The 18,520-nt window shown below is 43.0% G+C and overlaps 2 protein-coding genes across 3 annotated transcripts; one reads left to right on the top strand and one right to left on the bottom strand.

Annotated features, from left to right (window-relative positions):
- The first annotated feature begins 858 nt into the window (after positions 1–858).
- LOC125573206 lies at positions 859–13,972 on the top strand. Its single transcript, XM_048733590.1, has 4 exons — positions 859–1,324; positions 5,207–5,267; positions 11,903–12,463; positions 13,135–13,972. Exons 1-4 carry the CDS (start codon positions 989–991, stop codon positions 13,143–13,145), a joined length of 969 nt encoding a protein of 322 aa, XP_048589547.1. The 5' UTR covers positions 859–988; the 3' UTR covers positions 13,146–13,972.
- Positions 13,922–18,130, bottom strand: LOC5516408 (E3 ubiquitin-protein ligase TRIM71). 2 transcript variants are annotated; one of them, XM_001636492.3, is made up of 4 exons: positions 17,396–18,130; positions 16,813–17,122; positions 14,949–15,378; positions 13,922–14,803 (listed from the first exon to the last, which is right to left on the bottom strand). In XM_001636492.3, the coding sequence occupies exons 1-4, from the start codon at positions 17,805–17,807 to the stop codon at positions 13,964–13,966; spliced, it is 1,992 nt and encodes a 663-aa protein (XP_001636542.3). In that variant the 5' UTR covers positions 17,808–18,130; the 3' UTR covers positions 13,922–13,963. The 2 variants fall into 2 exon arrangements, with proteins under 2 accessions (XP_001636542.3, XP_048589546.1); XM_048733589.1 differs by having other exon boundaries at positions 14,991–15,378.
- Between the last annotated feature and the right edge of the window lie 390 nt (positions 18,131–18,520).

Raw genomic sequence — 18,520 nt, 5'->3', positions numbered from 1 at the left:
TCTAAAGAAATGGACCCGAAAGCTTCCATTCTCTCTTATGCAATAAAAAGGTGGCGGCCAACAAATCAACATTTCACGAGGACTCTTTTTTTCTATACTTTACCTCGAAAGGCATGGAGCGTTGCTCCAAGTTAAAACTTGGTTTCCATATAGCCGTTACAGTCGTAAGGGTCGTAACTGTCGTCTGCAAAAATTCATTACCTATCACCATCGGCAGTTTAAGCGGCCATTCCTTTAGATTTCTGCGGCCCGTAAACAAAAAATCACTACCTCTAGCCTTCGCGAGTCGTGTGTTCACATCGGGTGCCAAACCCTAGACGGCTGTTACGACCCTTACGACTATATGGAGCGGTTATTCGTCAATGATAATCGTCCTGTGAGGTGTTTCACATGCAAAGTAGAAAGATGCAACTAATCATCGTTAACGACTTGCCCGTCGTGTATCATTTTATGTTATTGGTTTGGAACAATCAAGAACTCTCAGGTCGCGCGGTTAAATACTAGAAAACGCCGTTGACATGCTTTTAAAAGAAATTTCCCGCGGCTTGTTGTCTTTAGTCCCGTATCTTTCTATTTATATGGTTTTTAAGATCATTCCTGATTGCGCAAATTTGTAAAAAAAAAAACACAGCATTTATATGTGTTCATAAACGCGCGAAAAGTTGCGAGTCAATTAAATTTGATACCACGCAATAAATCATACCACAGGGATCCCAAAGCAAGCATAACTGCAACCGGGAACTTTCTTGGCAACAGTTGTACTATTATCTAGTCATCAAGCGTCAGATAATCAACAAAAGGGATGTATATTTAGAGCCACTGCGATGACAGCCAATCACTCACCGATATTATTTGCCGGGAGAGCCCAATTGTAATAAATTTATCAAAGTATGTGTACTTCCGCCACCCCCTTACGATCATATCTCAAACCTGCCACATGAAGACGTAAAAAACTTCGACAACACACGCACAAATCACAAGTCAAGGGATGAGCGTTCTTCACTCGATCTTACGCGCTGCTATTTTGGCGCTTTTAATCACAAGAAGTACAGCCGCCATATGTTCAAACTGCCCAGGCTCGGATGGACACATTTCTAAATGCACTGTAGATGGCGGAGACCTGTTGGCGAGCGCTAACGCAGTTTCCCTCCTACAGTGCTTTGATCATTGTATAAGGCAAGAGGGTTGCGAGTTCTACGCTTATGATTCTAAACTCAGTGTCTGCAAGATGTACTCGAAGTCTTTGGAAAGTGTGCTTAAGAGTAAACTGGTTGAAAAGGAAGGTAGTTTTACTGCGTGGATCAACCGTGGTCCTTTCAAACGGGTAGGTGCTTTACGGAACTCGGATTATAATAGATTCTTTATGAAGTTCTTAGATACAATCTCGTACTTTATTAAGACCCACTATTCCGATAATCTTATGTTTTATAATAAAATTTTAATATTTTCTGTTTATTTGATATTTTGAGTTTTTATTGTTCTATTTTAAGTAGCATTGCCCCTAAACAACAAAATTAAAACATGAATACTCACTAAACAGACACTTTGTTTGCTGTCAACGCTTTTTATTGGAAAGTTCCATGCTGAGAAATCTGGTTGCATAGATACTTCACGAAATTTATACAGGGACCTAAAAAAAAACAGTTTTCAAATTTTCTTATATTGAAAGTGGAATAGAAATCCATCCCTGGTGCTATATTGTTCTCTTTTAACAAAAGCAGTTTAAGTTGTTCCGTTCTGCTATAAACGATATATAATGCATTCAATGACAGCCAAATTGTAAAACTATCTACGAAGACAGGGAAATCGCATTAACTCTAATTGTTCTATAATTCCGCCATTTAGTCACAAGGAAATCCTCCTTCGAGTTAAAGAGCTAATGGATATAACTTATTTTGCCTTTAAAGCATTTAGTTAGCTGTAACTATTATAAGCAGACAGTAATTTTTTTTTCACACAAAAAAAGTGATGTTGAAATAAAACCCCAAATTCTGGCTCGAAGGACCAAGACAAAAATACAAATACAAAAACAAACACTAGGCCAAAAAAAAATATTCATTTCGCCAATTAAGCTTTTGATGATTAGCAGCATCGAGGAGCTAATAAGAGAGAGCTAGGGCATATCTTCTGCTCTCTAAGTACCAACAATAGCGGCTGTTTTAGGCTGTCACTTATCATTTATTGCCTTTTTAACAACTTCTGGCGCGCATGACCCATTGAGAAATCCATTGTCGCAAGTGTCTGTAATAACAGTCGTTAGTAAACTCACTTCCTCTTCATGTAAGGGTCCTCACAAGCTTCTCCTCCGACAAGTGTAGAAGCCCGCTCGTAAAGCCTAGCGGGATTGATTATCTCATTGTTCCAATGTATTCTCGTTCTTCGTCTGTGGTACATCAATCCAATGTGGTGAAATCTTTTGATAGCTTCTACATGACCCTTTAAATTAAACCGTTTGTTCGCACGTTCGAACGGACTATAAACGTGCTGTTAGGGAGTGTTCATTAATTACACCGAGGGGGGAGGGAAGATTTTTACTCGACACCTTAAAATTTCCGAGCCCCCTTTCATTGTAAACATTTTTTTTCGGTGCCCCCCCCCCCCCCCCTTATAGAACCCCAAAATTTTATTTCTTTTTCCCTTAAAGGACCTTTTTTTTCGTAGCCCGCCCTTTTGGTGGTTAAAAATTTTCAGAGCCCCCCTCAATATCTTTCCTCCCCCCCTCGGTGTATTTAATGAACACTCCCTTAGCATGTTCAGATAAGCAAAGGAAATAATACTTAGTCTATCACCATGTGCCAGATGATACTTTCTACACCACTATCTTATCATTTTGGAATACAATACATCAAAAAATTTTCGACTTTGCCAAATTTTCACGTCTGCCCTGAAGAAATCTTGTTAAAGACGAAAATTTGTCGAATTCCAGTTTTTGATGTATTGTATTCACGAACACGACTATTTGGGCTTTTTGTATTTATCATTTTGGGAAATACTCTTTCTTGGCAAAACCAAAGAGTTTGCGCGGAAATAAAAAAAAGCACTGCGCAGATTCTAGTGCACATCCCATTTGATCTGTTTGAGCTGTTTTGGGCACAAAACGGATCTGTTCCGCAAAATATCTGTCCGCGGCCCGTTTTTTTTTTTTTTTTTTGCTGGCTGGAAAGATGTTAGACCCCTCGGTTGCTTGGAAAAAAAACTCGTCCCGAATGGTTCTGCTGGCAAATTTGTGAAGTCGAACCAGTTGTACTGGGAATATGTTTGGGGGCGCTAGAGCGGATGCTTGGGGAAAAAATCGTCCCGATCGGTTATACGGGCAATAGTTAATGTACTAAAATCTAACCAATAAGGGGAAAAAGAATGGTCCCTCCTGTGATAAAGGAACAGATAATTGCTTTCCCAGCAACATTTTAAATTGATATTTTCGGCATCAGAACATATTCAAACGACGAAGTGTGCCACTTTAACGTGTTTCGGTAAGGGGGGCTCGCTGTATGCCCTTGTATTTAGAATGATACATCTTTCCATCATGCAATACGTATTGACGCAATTTAATTTATTAAGTGATAATGTTATGGAAAATTGTACAGTAAATAAGCAAAGGAAATACCGAGAGTAGCGGTCTGTGGACGAACAATAAAAGTTTTCATATGAAAGCAATTTGGCTCACTGCAGTCGCTGTTAGAAATACAGAAACGCATCTGCCATCACTTGTTTAAGTTGAGATGATATCCACGTTGCCTTCCTAAGAAAACTAAAGTATGTTTTGTCTTCACTTTATTAGTTGGCTTGTTAGGCTAAGAAAAGTATATTTTGTCTTCACTTTTAGCTGGCTAGTTAGGCTAAGAATTGTATGTTTTGTCTACACTTTTAGCTGGCTAGTTAGGCTAAGAAAAGTATGTTTTGTTTACACCTTTAGCTGGCTTGTTATGCTAAGAAAAGTTTATTTTGTGTGCACCTTTAGCTGGCTTGTTAGGCTAAGAAAAGTATATTTTGTGTGCACCTTTAGCTGGCTTGTTATGCTAAGAAAAGTATATTTTGTGTGCACCTTTAGCTGGCTTGTTATGCTAAGAAAAGTATATTTTGTGTGCACCTTTAGCTGGATTGTTAGGCTAGAAAAGTATATTTTGTGTGCACCTTTAGCTGGCTTGTTAAGCTAAGAAAAGTATATTTTGTGTGCACCTTTAGCTGGCTTGTTAGGCTAAGAAAAGTATATTTTGTGTGCACCTTTAGCTGGCTTGTTAGGCTAAGAAAAGTATATTTTGTGTGCACCTTTAGCTGGCTTGTTAGGCTAAGAAAAGTATACTTTGTCTTCACTTTTAGCTGGCTAGTTAGGCTAAGAAAAGTATATTTTGTGAGCACCTTTAGCTGGCTTGTTAGGCTAAGAAAAGTATATTTTGTGTGCACCTTTAGCTGGCTTGTTAGGCTAAGAAAAGTATATTTTGTGTGCACCTTTAGCTGGCTTGTTATGCTAAGAAAAGTATATTTTGTGTGCACCTTTAGCTGGCTTGTTATGCTAAGAAAAGTATATTTTGTGTGCACCTTTAGCTGGCTTGTTCGGCTAAGAAAAGTATATTTTGTGTGCACCTTTAGCTGGCTTGTTATGCTAAGAAAAGTATATTTTGTGTGCACCTTTAGCTGGCTTGTTATGCTAAGAAAAGTATATTTTGTGTGCACCTTTAGCTGGCTTGTTATGCTAAGAAAAGTATATTTTGTGTGCACCTTTAGCTGGCTTGTTATGCTAAGAAAAGTATATTTTGTGTGCACCTTTAGCTGGCTTGTTCGGCTAAGAAAAGTATATTTTGTCTACGCTGTCACCAATCACCTGATTGTGGTAAGATGTCATTGGTTTCTAAAACTAATCTTCAAGAAATATATTCAAAATCGACAAATAGATGCTGATTCACGTTCTCTACGGCAATGATGCTTATTGATATCATATTCAATGCATATTCTATGCGTGTGTTTGTTGGGGGGAAGGGGGGGGGGGGCGGACCGTCAAGGACAGCGATATAATATAGTCAAACGAAAAGGGATGGATATTTTTTGAATACACTTGGACTTGTGGCAAGAATGCATACATTTGTTTTCTTGTGACAAGAATGCAAACATTTGTATCGCTAACCCAGCGATAGAGGCCTGTTTTAGAAAGAAAGATTTAGACGGACAGATAAGATCTAACCAATGTCAACTTTCTTATCTCGTGTAGTGGCTGGTACCTATTTGTGGGACAGATGGCCTCTGTAATGAGATCTCGTCGTTTGATACAGGTAAGCCTTCGTATTTCTTTATCCCTGTATCCCTTTATGTGCGTGCTTTCTTCATAGTACCCTCGCATCCAGGCGATAGCGTAGGAGGGGTGCCTGAGGTAAGGTTCGTCGGTGTTTGTTCGTTGCTGCTTCGTGTACCTTTTTTTCTGCCAAATCCGTCGCCTTGCATTTAGTCGTTCTACCCATCTCCTTTCTAGCACTAATTCCCTTGCATTTAGTCGTTTTACCCATCTCCTTTCTAACACTAATTCCCCTTGCATTTAGTCGTTCTACCCATCTCCTAACACTAATTCCCTTGCATTTAGTCGTTCTACCCATCTCCTTTCTAACACTAATTCCCCTTGCGTTTAGTCGTTCTACCCATTTCCTTTCTAACACTAATTCAGCCCTTGCATTAAGTCGTTCTACCCATCTCCTTTTTAACACTTTATCCCTTGCATGTAGCCGTTCTACCCATCTCTTTTCTAACACTTATTCCCTTGCATTTAGTCGTTCTACCCATGTCCTTTCTAACACTGATTCCCTTGCATTTAGTCGTTCTACCCATCTCCTTTCTAGCACTTTTTCCCTTGCATTTAGCCGTTTTACCCATCTGCTAACACTAATTCCCTTGCATTTAGTCGTTCTACCCATCTTCTTTCTAGCACTAATTGTTGTAAGTGCGAGTCTCATTTATTCATCTAACCTAAGCCCATGACGTCACAGGACATCTTACAAATATGGCCAATCATACAGCACCTCCCTTCAAGTTTATACTAGGGTGGTTCAACAGTAAACTTAATAACAAACAAACAGTAACAAACGTGTTCTTTCACTTTCTAAACTACCTTCTCTAATAATAAACCATATCTGGCCGCTGGTTCGATCCTACCAGTCGGCCTGACTTACGAACTGGTGTAACGCCTGGATTGGGGGATGTAGCAACTGGACAAGCGGCTAGGACTTTATGTTTCTCTGATGGGGCTGCATCTCCGCCATTGGCGGATGGTAGTGGGTCATTGACCAAGCTCTTGGTAGCCTCGTCGGTCTTCTCTCCTAGGTGGATGAGATGGCGTCTGTTTCGGCGGACACTGGAGCCTGCATTAGTGAGAACCTGGTAGGATCTGGGATTGCTTACTTCTCCAAATCTTCCTTGGTCTCTGACGTACACTTCACCTACTTCCTCCAGGGCTGGGAGTGATATAACCCGGTGCCGCAAGTTGTAGCTTCTTATGTAAGCCTCCCTGTATGCCTCTTCTTTAGCTTTCATCTTGTCTTTGTCAATCTCTGTGGGTTGCATTGCTTCTGGAGGCGCTGGCAGTCTGGTCCTGAGCTTCCGGTTCATCAGAATTTCACTAGGTGTCAAGCCATTCCTTAGAGGAGCTGATCGGTGGGCAAGTAAGCCGAGGTGTGGGTCTGCATTCTTTTTCAGGATGCTCTTGGCTATTGGCGAAGTGGTTGCGTGGTTGAAACCCCATTCTCTGGCAAAGGCACTGAACTCATGGCTTGCATATTGGGGACCGTTGTCAGACATGACGACTTGAGGGATGCCGTGTGTAGCAAAGAGTTCCTGTAGGACTTTGATAACTGCAGACGATGATATGCTTCGGAGCTCTTCCACTTCAAACCACTGGCTTGTATAGTTGACTACAATTATGTAGGTCTTCCGGTCTAGCTCGAACAGGTCAGTGCCTAGACGAGTCCATGGTTTCTCAGGAAATGACGGTGCCATCAGGGGCTCTCTCTTCTCAGGACGCAGCTTTGCGCAGATATGGCACTTATTCACCATAGCTTCGATCTGTTTTGTGATGGTGGCCACCACACTGATTAGCTGGAACGACCTTGACACTTTGTGACCCCCAGGTGGCCTTCATGAATTGCATCTAGCATCTGTAACTGAAGGGACATCGGAATGACTATTCAGTCATTAAACATCAGAAGCCCATTGGTAACCGTCATGTGTTGTTTTTTCTCCCAATACGGCCTGAGGAGTGGTTTTGATGGCATTATCAGTGGCCATCCGTCTTGACAATAACTCTTTACTTGCTTGCATATTGCATCACTATCTTGAGCTGCCTTGATTTCTTCCAACAGCTGATCTGTCGCGGGCATTGACTTTAAGACAGACTCACTTTGCTCCTCAACTTCATCGACAAGCTTTAGATCCTCCAGTGTTAGCTTGCTTGTCAAGGCACGTGACAGGGCGTCCGCTGTGTTCTGGTGGACCCCCTGGACATACGTCACGTCTGGTGCGTATCTTGCCATCCTCAATCGAAACCTGAGGATTCTTGGCGGGAGCTTTGATAGATCGGTGCTTGCGAGTAAGGGTACTAGCGGGCGGTGATCTGTCTCTAGAGAGAATGTTGTCCCCAGGATGTAATCGGAGAACTTATCACAAGCCCATGTGGCTGCTAGTGCTTCCTTTTCGATTACGGCGTACCGCTTCTCTGCATCTGTGAGTGAAGCGTAAGCTATAGGTGGGCGGTCGCCAAGGTCATCAATCTGCATAAGGACCGCTCCAAGTCCATCTTGATATGCGTCTGCGGCGACAATGCTTCTCTTTCCAGGGTCATAGTGTGCTAGGACTTCAGTAGATGTCAGCTTCTTCTTGATCTCCTGGAAAGCCCGTTCTTGCGGCTGATCCCAAAGCCATTGTTGCTCCTTTCTTAGCAGCTGGCGCAGGGGCTCGTTGATCTTGGCAAGGTCTGGAAGGAACTTGGCTAGTTGATTGACCATGCCGTCGAAGCGCTGTAGCTCTTTAACTGTGTTTGGCCTTTGGAAAACTTGGATAGATTTGTTCTTCTCTGGGTCAGCTTCAACTCCTTTCTCGGATATTATGTGTCCCAGAAACTTAATCTTGTGCTTCGAAAATTCGCATTTGTCATTCAACGTGATTCCTGCCTTGAGGAGACGCTCGAGGACTAGACTTACACGTTCGTCATGAACCTCTTGCGTGGGTCCATGGATCAAGATATCGTCAAGATAGTGTCATAGACATGGTACGTTGAAAGACTTCGGGTGCGGAGCTTATCCCGAATGGGAGTCGATTGAAGCAGAACCGACCATAGGGTGTCACAAAGGTGGTGAGGATTAGGCTTAGGTTCGAGGATTAGATGGATGGGGATAGGATGAGGCTTAGGTTCGAGGATTAGCTGGATGGGGATAGGATGAGGTTCAGATTCGAGGATTAGCTGGATGGGGATAGGATGAGGCTTAGATTCGAGGATTAGCTGGATGGGGATAGGATGAGGCTTAGATTCGGGGATTAGCTGGATGGGGAGGATGAGGCTTAGATTCGAGGATTAGATGGATGGGGATAGGATGAGGCTTAGATTCGAGGATTAGCTGGATGGGGATAGGATGAGGCTTAGATTCGAGGATTAGATGGATGGGGATAGGATGAGGCTTAGATTCGAGGATTAGCTGGATGGGGATAGGATGAGGCTTAGATTCGAGGATTAGATGGATGGGGATAGGAATCGTCGAGTGGAATCTGCCAGAAGTCAGAGTTGGCGTCAAGCTCCGAGAAGATCTGTCTTTCAGCTTTGCGAGATTTTCATCTACACTTGCCATTTGGTGGATCTCCCTCTTCACGGCCTTGTTAAGTGAGGTGAGGTCCACACAGATCCTGGCGTCTCCATTCCTCTTAGGGGCATTGACCATCCCGGGGCACCAGTCAGTAGGGGTGGTTACAGGTGATATGACCCCCTGGGCGACCATTACCTATAGCTTCTGTTTTACCTTGGGTAATAGTGGATGCAGTATACGACGTGGAGTGTACAGACAGACTGGTACTGCGTCTTTTTTCAGCGGTACCTTGTAGGGCTCTTTCATCATGCCAAGGCCCTTAAAGAGCTTAGGGAATTCTTTCCTAAAGTTCGGCACCTTTTCCATGTTATTTACTTCGGGTGCCGGAACGAGTAGTCGAAGTGCCTCGTGGTGCGCCTTATCGCCGGCTTAAAATGTTGCGTTCGTGATCTGCCCTTTCATGAGGTGAGACAGTTTTACTCCACCGGGACCTCGGAACTCAGTCTTGACTTCCTCGAGCTGCATGCCTTTGATCCAAGGTGTTTGGTCGCTGACAACTGTCACCTTGGACCCGCTGTCCAGCTTGAAGTCGCATGCATTCCCATCGACAAGTAATTCCACTGACCAGAAGTTCTCGCTGATATAGTTTACTTCGCCCATCATGTAGAAGGCGTCAAAGTTGCTGTCATCATGGTCATCCACTTCATGGACTTGTTTAGCTGATTGGCACACTGTTGCGAAATGACCAATCTTCTGACAGTTGTGACACTGGATATTCTTGGCGGGGCAGTCTTTTCGAAGGTGAACTGCCTGTCTTTCACACCAACGGCAACGCGGGATCTGCTGCTAGTTTTCTGGCGGTTGTGTGGATTTGCCGAAGGCTGAAGGGCCAGAACCTCTCTGTTGATCACTGCCTTTGTTGCCTGGACCTCTAGGAGCACTTCTTTTCTTTGCAGGGTTGTTGCGACCTCTGTCTGCGTGGTGGATAGGTTCCGGTTCTGGTTTCCCACTTATCACTTGCTTGTGAGCTCTTGAAATCTCTGCAGCTCTTAAACTTTCTACTACCCTAGCAAGGTCTGGAACAGGTCTCTCTCGCAGTAGCCGCTCCCTTCCGCTTTCATCTGAGGTGCCGATAACGATGCGGTCCCGGACCAAGGAGTCCTTCAGGGCCCCAAACTCACATGACTCGGCCTGCTGTCGCAGACGGACAATGAACTCATTGACGGTCTCGCCGGTTTTTTGAGCAACTGAGTTAAAAATGAACCGCTCATAAAGGACATTCCTCTGGGGTATAAAATTCTTTCTAAGCTCTTGAATGATTTTGTCTTTGTCTTTCTTGTCCTCGGTGGAGAGGCCTGGTAAGGAGTTCATGATCTTCTTACAATCCGACCCCATCACTGTACACAGTGTGGCAGCCACTATCTCTATGATGTCGCTATGATGTAGTAGTCCCACGAGTTCTCGAAGTCTTTCCAGTTTTCCACTACATTCCCCCTAGTACACATAGGCTGAGGGGCAGGTATCTGATAAAGTAGCCATAATGTGTAAATAAACGCATTGCACAATGTGTTAAACTTAACAATAATTGCGTGAAAAGTTGTGATACTGCGAAAGTTCGGACAGAAATTCACAAATTTAGCGAAAAACACTAAAAATACGTTTCAGCTGCCGCGGGAACCCTGTGGTTCGACCCAGTCCGCGCGCGATCGTTGTATCGCTCTGTCAAAATGTCCACGACGTTTTGCCAACGTTTTCCAAAGTTCGTAAACCTGTAAGTCTAGCACTAACTACTCTACTCTACACTAAATTATGGAACAACCACAGTTCATGAGAAGGATGATAAACAAGTAAGTTATGAGTTCTTTGTTAGTTTACTTGTGTGGCGAAAACGTAGCGCTTGTTTCTTATCAAAATCCGTGATCCGTGAGCATTTCGGGGCCGGATCCGCCGATCCGCGAACCTATTCACCCCCCCCCCCCCCCCCCCCCCCTTGAATGAAGACGACGGTTGCCTTGGTCGCTCGTCTTTTTGTCTCCAAATCGGCGAATTTTGTCCTCTTTTTTCACTGTCCCTTCGTCCTGACTCAGCTGTTCCTCTTCGCGGATGTACTGTAAGGTCTTGGGATGTGTTTGAGAATGATTTTGGCGTGTATTTATGGCGTTTTACGGCTCAGAAACTCACTCACTGCCACCACCATGTTGTAAGTGCGAGTCTCCTTTATTCATCTAACCTAAGCCCATGACGTCACAGGACATCTTACAAATATGGGCAATCATACAACACTAATTCCCTTGCATTTAGTCGTTCTACCCATCTCCTTTCTAACACTGATTCCCTTGCATTTAGTCGTTCTACCCATCTCCTTTCTAACACTGATTCCCTTGCATTTAGTCGTTCTACCCATGTCCTTTCTAACACTGATTCCCTTGCATTTAGTCGTTCTACCCATGTCCTTTCTAACACTGATTCCCTTGCATTTAGTCGTTCTACCCATCTCCTAACACTAATTCCCTTGCATTTAGTCGTTCTACCCATCTTCTTTCTAACACTGATTCCCTTGCATTTAGTCGTTCTACCCATGTCCTTTCTAACACTGATTCCCTTGCATTTAGTCGTTCTACTCATTTCCTTTCTAACACTAATTCGGCCCCTTGCATTTTAGTAGTTCTACCCATTTCCTTTCTAACACTAATTTGGCCCTTGCATTTAGTCGTTTTACCCATCTCCTAACACTAATTCCCTTGCATTTAGTCGTTCTACCCATCTCTTTTCTAACACTTATTCCCTTGCATTTAGTCGTTCTACCCATGTCCTTTCTAACACTGATTCCCTTGCATTTAGTCGTTCTACTCATTTCCTTTCTAACACTAATTCGGCCCCTTGCATTTTAGTAGTTCTACCCATTTCCTTTCTAACACTAATTTCCTTGCATTTTCAGCCATTAGGCCTTATCATTCTTGGCTCACACTCCTTCTCTGGGATAAATGTAAATAGGATAGCTTTTTTGGTTTCGCTACAGATTTTGACAGCTAATGCCTTAGAAATAGAGGATATCAAATGTATTTCGTTAAGAAAGTCCTTTCTATGATAACTGTAACGTATTATTCCACGATCTTGACATTTCCCAGGATGGTGTGGGAAGCCTCTGGACATTGTCTTCCTCATCGATACATACGTCACACTGTCATCTGTCTTGACAAGCCAAAAAGCCTTCATCGAAAACGTGCTTAAAAAATTCGACCTCGGCCAGGAAGCCACCATGCCTTCTGTGATCACTTATGACGAAGGAGCGAAGCTGGAATTGTCCTTTAACAACTTCTCCACCAGCTCGGAATTCTTTACCAAAGTAAGAGCAATCTCTTTGTCATTGGAGAGCGGTTCAAGATACGACAAGGCATTGAACCTTTCGGTGACGCAGGCTTTCAGTAGCCAGCACGGCGCCAGACCATTGGCGCACCGTGTAGTGGTACTCATAGCTAACAATAACCTGGATAGTGGGTCGGGTAAAGTGGCTGACATCAATAATGCTGTGGCGGGCAAGTGTGCGCGCGTCTTTGTACTGACTGTTGGAACCGTGTACAAGGATCCGGAGACATTCGCCACAGGTCCACCGTACGCTAGGACGTTCAATGGGTTCGCAGATTTAAATGCCACGGTAGAGGATGAAATGGCAAGAGCTTTCTGCTCGGGTGAGCACAGTTGTCTTATCAAATTAATGCAATGATAAGGGTTGCTGGGGCTTCAAGTCACATCACTTTTTTGCCCAACAGAAGTGTTTTTGTATGAAAAGTCTTCACCCTGTGATATAACAAACGCAAAGAAAGTCAAAAAGCGAGAGGGGGGGAGAAGAATGGCTAAATAGCTCGCTTATAGACAAGTTTAAATGGGGACAAGAAGAATGGCTAAATAGCTCGCTTATACACAAGTTTAAATGGGGGCAAGAAGAATGGCTAAATAGCTCGCTTATAGACAAGTTTAAATGGGGACAAGAAGAATGGCTAAATAGCTCGCTTATACACAAGTTTAAATGGGGGCAAGAAGAATGGCTAAATAGCTCGCTTATAGACAAGTTTAAATGGGGACAAGAAGAATGGCTAAATAGCTCGCTTATACACAAGTTTAAATGGGGGCAAGAAGAATGGCTAAATAGCTCGCTTATAGACAAGTTTAAATGGGGGAAAGAAGAATGGCTAAATAGCTCGCTTATACCCAAGTCACACCAGTTTAAATTTTGATTCTATAACCAGCGCTGTAGCAAACTTCGAAATATTATGTTGAGGGGGGGAGGGGGTGGTAAGTTTTGAAAATATTGGGTGCCCTACCCCCTGATAACCCATTCTTATCGGCCTTTTTCTTTCAGATTTGGTGTGACACGAAGACAATCATAACTGAACAGTAGTCTTTATACTCCTGTACCAAGTGGTGTGGCACTAAGATTGTCGGAACAGCGCCTCTTCATTCATGGATGGGAATTATGCGCGCGCTATCTAAAAATATTATTTTATTAGAATACCAACTCGAATAGATGCTTAAAAAAGGAGCAACATCGACCACGACCACTTTCATTCTAAAATTGCAATACGACTCACCCTCGTCAAGGTTTCCGGTTCTTTTTCTTATTGTTAACGATCGCTGCGACTTTAAGCCCGTAAAACTTGTTTTTTTTTTTCATAAATGTAACTTCCACTGCAAAATTATTACTTTAGAAATAAACACGAGTCGTTTCTATGATGGGATGGATTACAATCTACTATTACTACTATTATTATTACTACAACCATTTGCATAGGGTTTCATAGCCTACTATCACTATAACCATTTGCATAGGGTTTCATAGCCTACTATCACTATAACCATTTGCATAGGGGTTTAAAGCCTATTATCACTATACCCTTTTGCATAGGGTTTCATAGCCTACTATCACTATAACCGTTTGCATAGGGGTTTAAAGCCTATTATCACTATAACCTTTTGCATAGGGTTTCATAGCCTACTATTACTACAAGTATTTGAATAGGGTTTCATAGCCTACAAAACAATGGTCCCGCAAGCGGGATTACCGAAAATTAAGACACTTTAAATAGGTTTAAATAATACATCGATGGTCGATCGGTGGTATTTCAATCAAATTAGGTACATCATAATTATTCATATAGGTGTACATTATCTCCATTTTATTAAAAGAGAAATCAGGTAAACACGGACACCCTGTGATTTCTTTTCTCTGCAACAAGCACGTGACCCCTACGGTTGACAGCAACTGCATACGGGACATCGAGATATCCGGGAGAAGAGCCCAGTCTCCCAAAACTGCTGACGAACTCTCCCTCTATCGTAATGACTTGTACTCTATTGTTCAAACTGTCTGCGATTAAAAGATTCCCATCATTATCGACAGCTATGCCCCTAGGAAACATAAACAGTCCCTTCCCGATTCCTGGTCCGCCTAAAGTCTTAAAGGAGCGGCCATGATGGTGAAACACCTTCACCGTGTGATTCTCGTACTCGGAGATTATGACGTCACCTTGTTTGGTGACGGCGATACCGCTGGGCGAGCTAAGAAACGCGGGCCCGCCTATGAATCCTAGGAACCGTCCGTCGACACTGAACTTTTGTACGCGATGGTTGCTCATGTCCGCTACTAGTATATTGCCGTCTATGTCAAGCGCTAATGCAGAAATGGAAGGACGCTTGTCGTTTTTGTTGTAAATCGGGAGGAAGTTGTTTGATAGCATTCCATCCGAAGTGAAGACTTTTATAATTTCGCCATCGGAGAGAATCAGATTCCCATTCCGCGTGACCGCTAAGGATGACGGGTGAGTGTTTTTAATGGTCATAGGATCTCTGATTGGTTGTCCGGCTAAATCCAGAAAGTGAACGCGGCTGTTGCCATGGTCACCGACTACCACAACGTCTTTCTTTGTCACGTGTATCCCTAGCGGCGAATGGAATTGTGGGAAGTCGGGCTTGTTGCCATAGGAACCGATGAAGTAGCAGTTGGTGTCCAGGATGTTCTGATAGTCGATAACCTAAAACAAGATGACTGAATCAGTCTCATTCTAATCTGAGTACCAGGCTCCTCACCCTAACCTGAGTACAGACAGACATCGCTAATCACATGCTTAACCACCCCCACCCCCCCCCCTTCCTCTCAATACATTCCCTGTTGATCACCTTTGGTTGCTTGCCGGTGACGTATATTCTCCATACCGGTACCTCCACAGGCCGTTCGTCCAGTCCTCTCTTCTCAGTCCTATTGTACTCCTCTCTAGCCTCGTCCAGCTCGTGAGCCAAATCAAACTCGTCGATCTCATTTCTGCGAATCTTCTGTTTCAAGTTCTTGATCTCGTCGTACGTCTGGAGTAGTTCCCAGTCCATCTCCACTAGCTGAGTGGTCTTGTCGAGTATGTCCGCCCTGGTTTCGCGCAGGGTCTCCCTCCTGGCGTACAGGCTTCCCCATATCTCCACGCTCGCTGTGCGGGACTTTTTCAATGTTTCCTCTTTGTCCTCTTTCTGTTTCATGATTTCAAGGGATTTTTTGGAGTGTTTGTCAAGGACGACGTTGAAGACACTTACACGCTTGTATTTGGCATCCCTCTTAGGTCTACAAGGATAAAAGGTTAACGATGGATTAGGTATAATAACTTTTTTAGAGATTTTATTTTCATGATTTGAATGAAGGTGCCGCTCGAGGTACTGAAGCGCATGGGCCTGGATCTGGTGGCCCTATTGAGGACTTCTGACACTTTCCTCTCTTACTCACTTTGCCTTATTGAGGACTTCTGACACTTTTCTCTCTTACTCTCTTTGCCTTATTGAGGACTTCTGACACTTTTCTCTTTTACTCACATTGCCTTATCGAGGACTTCTGACACTTTCCTCTCTTACTCCCTTTGCCTTATTGAGGACTTCTGACACTTTTCTCTCTTACTCACTTTGCCTTATTGAAGACTTCTGACACTTTTCTCTCTTACTCACTTTGCCTTATTGAGGACTTCTAGCACTTTTCTCTCTTACTCTGCCTTATTGAGGACTTCTGACACTTTTCTCTCTTACTCCCTTTGCCTTATTGAGGACTTCTGACAATTTCTTCTCTTACTCGCTTTGCCTTATTGAGGACTTCTGACACTTTTCTCTCTTACTCACTTTGCCCTATTGAGGACTTCCGACACTTTTCTCTTTTACTCACTTTGCCTTATTGAGGACTTCTGACACTTTTCTCTCTTACTCGCTTTGCCTTATTGAGGACTTCTGACACTTTTCTCTTTTACTCACATTGCCTTATTGAGGACTTCTGACACTTTTCTCTCTTACTCACTTTGCCTTATTGAGGACTTCTGACACTTTCCTCTCTTACTCACTTTGCCTTATTGAGGACTTCTGACACTTTTCTTTACTCTGACACTTTTCTCTCTTACTCACTTTGCCTTATTGAAGACTTCTGACACTTTTCTCTCTTACTCACTTTGCCTTATTGAGGACTTCTAGCACTTTTCTCTCTTACTCTGCCTTATTGAGGACTTCTGACACTTTTCTCTCTTACTCCCTTTGCCTTATTGAGGACTTCTGACAATTTCTTATCTTACTCGCTTTGCCTTATTGAGGACTTCTGACACTTTTCTCTCTTACTCACTTTGCCCTATTGAGGACTTCCGACACTTTTCTCTTTTACTCACTTTGCCTTATTGAGGACTTCTGACACTTTTCTCTCTTACTCGCTTTGCCTTATTGAGGACTTCTGACACTTTTCTCTTTTACTCACATTGCCTTATTGAGGACTTCTGACACTTTTCTCTCTTACTCACTTTGCCTTATTGAGGACTTCTGACACTTTCCTCTCTTACTCACTTTGCCTTATTGAGGACTTCTGACACTTTTCTTTACTCTGACACTTTTCTCTCTTACTCGCTTTGCCTTATTGAGGACTTCTAGCACTTTCCTCTCTTACTCGCTTTGCCTTATTGAGGACTTCTAGCACTTTCCTCTCTTTCTCACTTTGCCTTATTGAGGACTTCTGACACTTTCCTCTCTTACTCACTTTGCCTTATTGAAAGCTTCTTTCAGACTCCTCACATCTCGTTCCTGAATACTAATGACCTCATCAGTCTCCAGGGCTCGCTCGGTTGCCGTTTCTCGGTCCAGTTCCTCCCGGTCTGCCTGGTCACACAGGGTTTCCACGGCTTCGTGTTGTTCTATGCAGACTTCTTTTTGTCTATCTAGAGATGCTTGTTTTTCTTCTAGGCGGCTTCTTAGCTCGTCTCCTATCGCCTTTTGATTTGCTATTTCTTGGTTGAGTCTTTCTATGACCGTCGTCAAGTCCTGTAGTCTTTTCTTGACTTTTAAGGCATCTGGAATTTCATCGTCACAAATAAAGGAATAAAATGAATAAAACAAGGAAACATACACGAATATTGCACGAGGAAGGCTCATAGCTAGAAAATGTTATCAGCTGTAGTAGAATGCAAGCCTTGTACAGTACTTTGCTGAGAAGATACCATTTTATCCATATGCTTTTTCCAACATCCCGATACTTACCGTTTTAATCGTTTTTATCACCAGTTTGAGTGGTATACCTCTACTCTCTCACGTTTGCGTTTGATATAAAGCATGCCACTACCTACCGGTAGACCCCGAGTTGTCCGAAGACTGAGCCGCCCGTTTGAACTCCTCAAGAAACCCAGCTAACTCCTCCAAACCACATTCTAGCAAAACTTTTCTGAAAAACGCCAATTTCCGCTCTGTCAAAAGCCCTCTTTCGCACAATATATCAATTACTTGCTGTCCATTCTTAAGTTTATCCAAACACTCTTTGTTTATATGCCCTTGTAGATGGATCTTCATTCTCCGCACATCCTTACGGCCTAGATTGTTCGCAATCGTCCCTAGCAGCACATCGAAGGGAGTGACACCCGAATAACCCCTCTGGCTTCCCATGAAGCCTCCCAAAATCACCCCTTCTTCGCGACCAAATCTAATCAAATCTTGGTGTCGTGAAGTTGTTGCTATAAACTTTACGGAAGAGTGAGCTTGCATTGAGTAAAACAAAGGCGGTACGTATTGGCCTTCAACTATGCGCTTTGTTTAGCAAGTAATTACAGTAGGTCAATAAAGCCCGCGCGCTTTTGTAAACAGCATAATGAAATACCTAACAAAACCAATCTATAAAGATAATTACTTTGTGTAGCTGTTGAACGTTCAGTGAATACTATGATAACTTCTCCACATTTGAATCACATACATACAAAGAAGGACCCTGATCTAAAGACTTGTTGTACAGACCAAGCAATTCCATTACTCGCTACTGAACTACATTTGGTGCCAGCGCGCAGCACGTCTTTGAAGATGATATGATAGGCATGTCTCTTTCAAATCGATTCTTTGTATTCCTCCTTAAAGAATGTCGATCAGCCACTCACTTTTTATTGTAAACAATTGGAAACCCGACGGTTCATTTGCAAGGAAACTTCAGAATAGCAGAATATCAATCCACGATTAAAGTCTGATACTTTATTAACGATATCTAATTGATCGAATTAGCCAGTGGAAATGGATGCTTTTTTTAGGTATCATGCGTAAAGCGAACCTCTGTGCCGCACATGGGCGGGGGCCTTGATACTAGATATCTTCTATAACCCAAGCGAGATGATTAGGATGACTTCACAATACCCCCTTTCTCTTGAGATTATATAACCCAAGCGAATATCCCTTAGACAGTTCGAGTGAGAAGATTATAAAACCAATCTCTC

Source organism: Nematostella vectensis, chromosome 10 (assembly GCF_932526225.1).
Source record: "Nematostella vectensis chromosome 10, jaNemVect1.1, whole genome shotgun sequence".
Taxonomy (NCBI): domain Eukaryota; kingdom Metazoa; phylum Cnidaria; class Anthozoa; order Actiniaria; family Edwardsiidae; genus Nematostella; species Nematostella vectensis.
Note: the sequence above shows the minus strand (reverse complement) of the source record. Positions and strands in the feature narration are given on the sequence as shown.

Excerpts from the sequence above, each read along its gene's own strand:
- LOC125573206 (XM_048733590.1), top strand. The coding sequence starts at position 989 with ATGAGCGTTCTTCACTCGATCTTACGCGCTGCTATTTTGGCGCTTTTA. Across the intron at positions 1,325-5,206 it reads ACCGTGGTCCTTTCAAACGG|TGGCTGGTACCTATTTGTGG; the intron begins GTAGGTGCTTTA and ends TATCTCGTGTAG. Across the intron at positions 5,268-11,902 it reads GATCTCGTCGTTTGATACAG|GATGGTGTGGGAAGCCTCTG; the intron begins GTAAGCCTTCGT and ends GACATTTCCCAG.
- LOC5516408 (XM_001636492.3), bottom strand. The coding sequence starts at position 17,807 with ATGCAAGCTCACTCTTCCGTAAAGTTTATAGCAACAACTTCACGACAC. Across the intron at positions 15,379-16,812 it reads GAAGCTTTCAATAAGGCAAA|ACCTAAGAGGGATGCCAAAT; the intron begins GTGAGTAAGAGA and ends TTATCCTTGTAG. Across the intron at positions 14,804-14,948 it reads TCACCGGCAAGCAACCAAAG|GTTATCGACTATCAGAACAT; the intron begins GTGATCAACAGG and ends ATCTTGTTTTAG.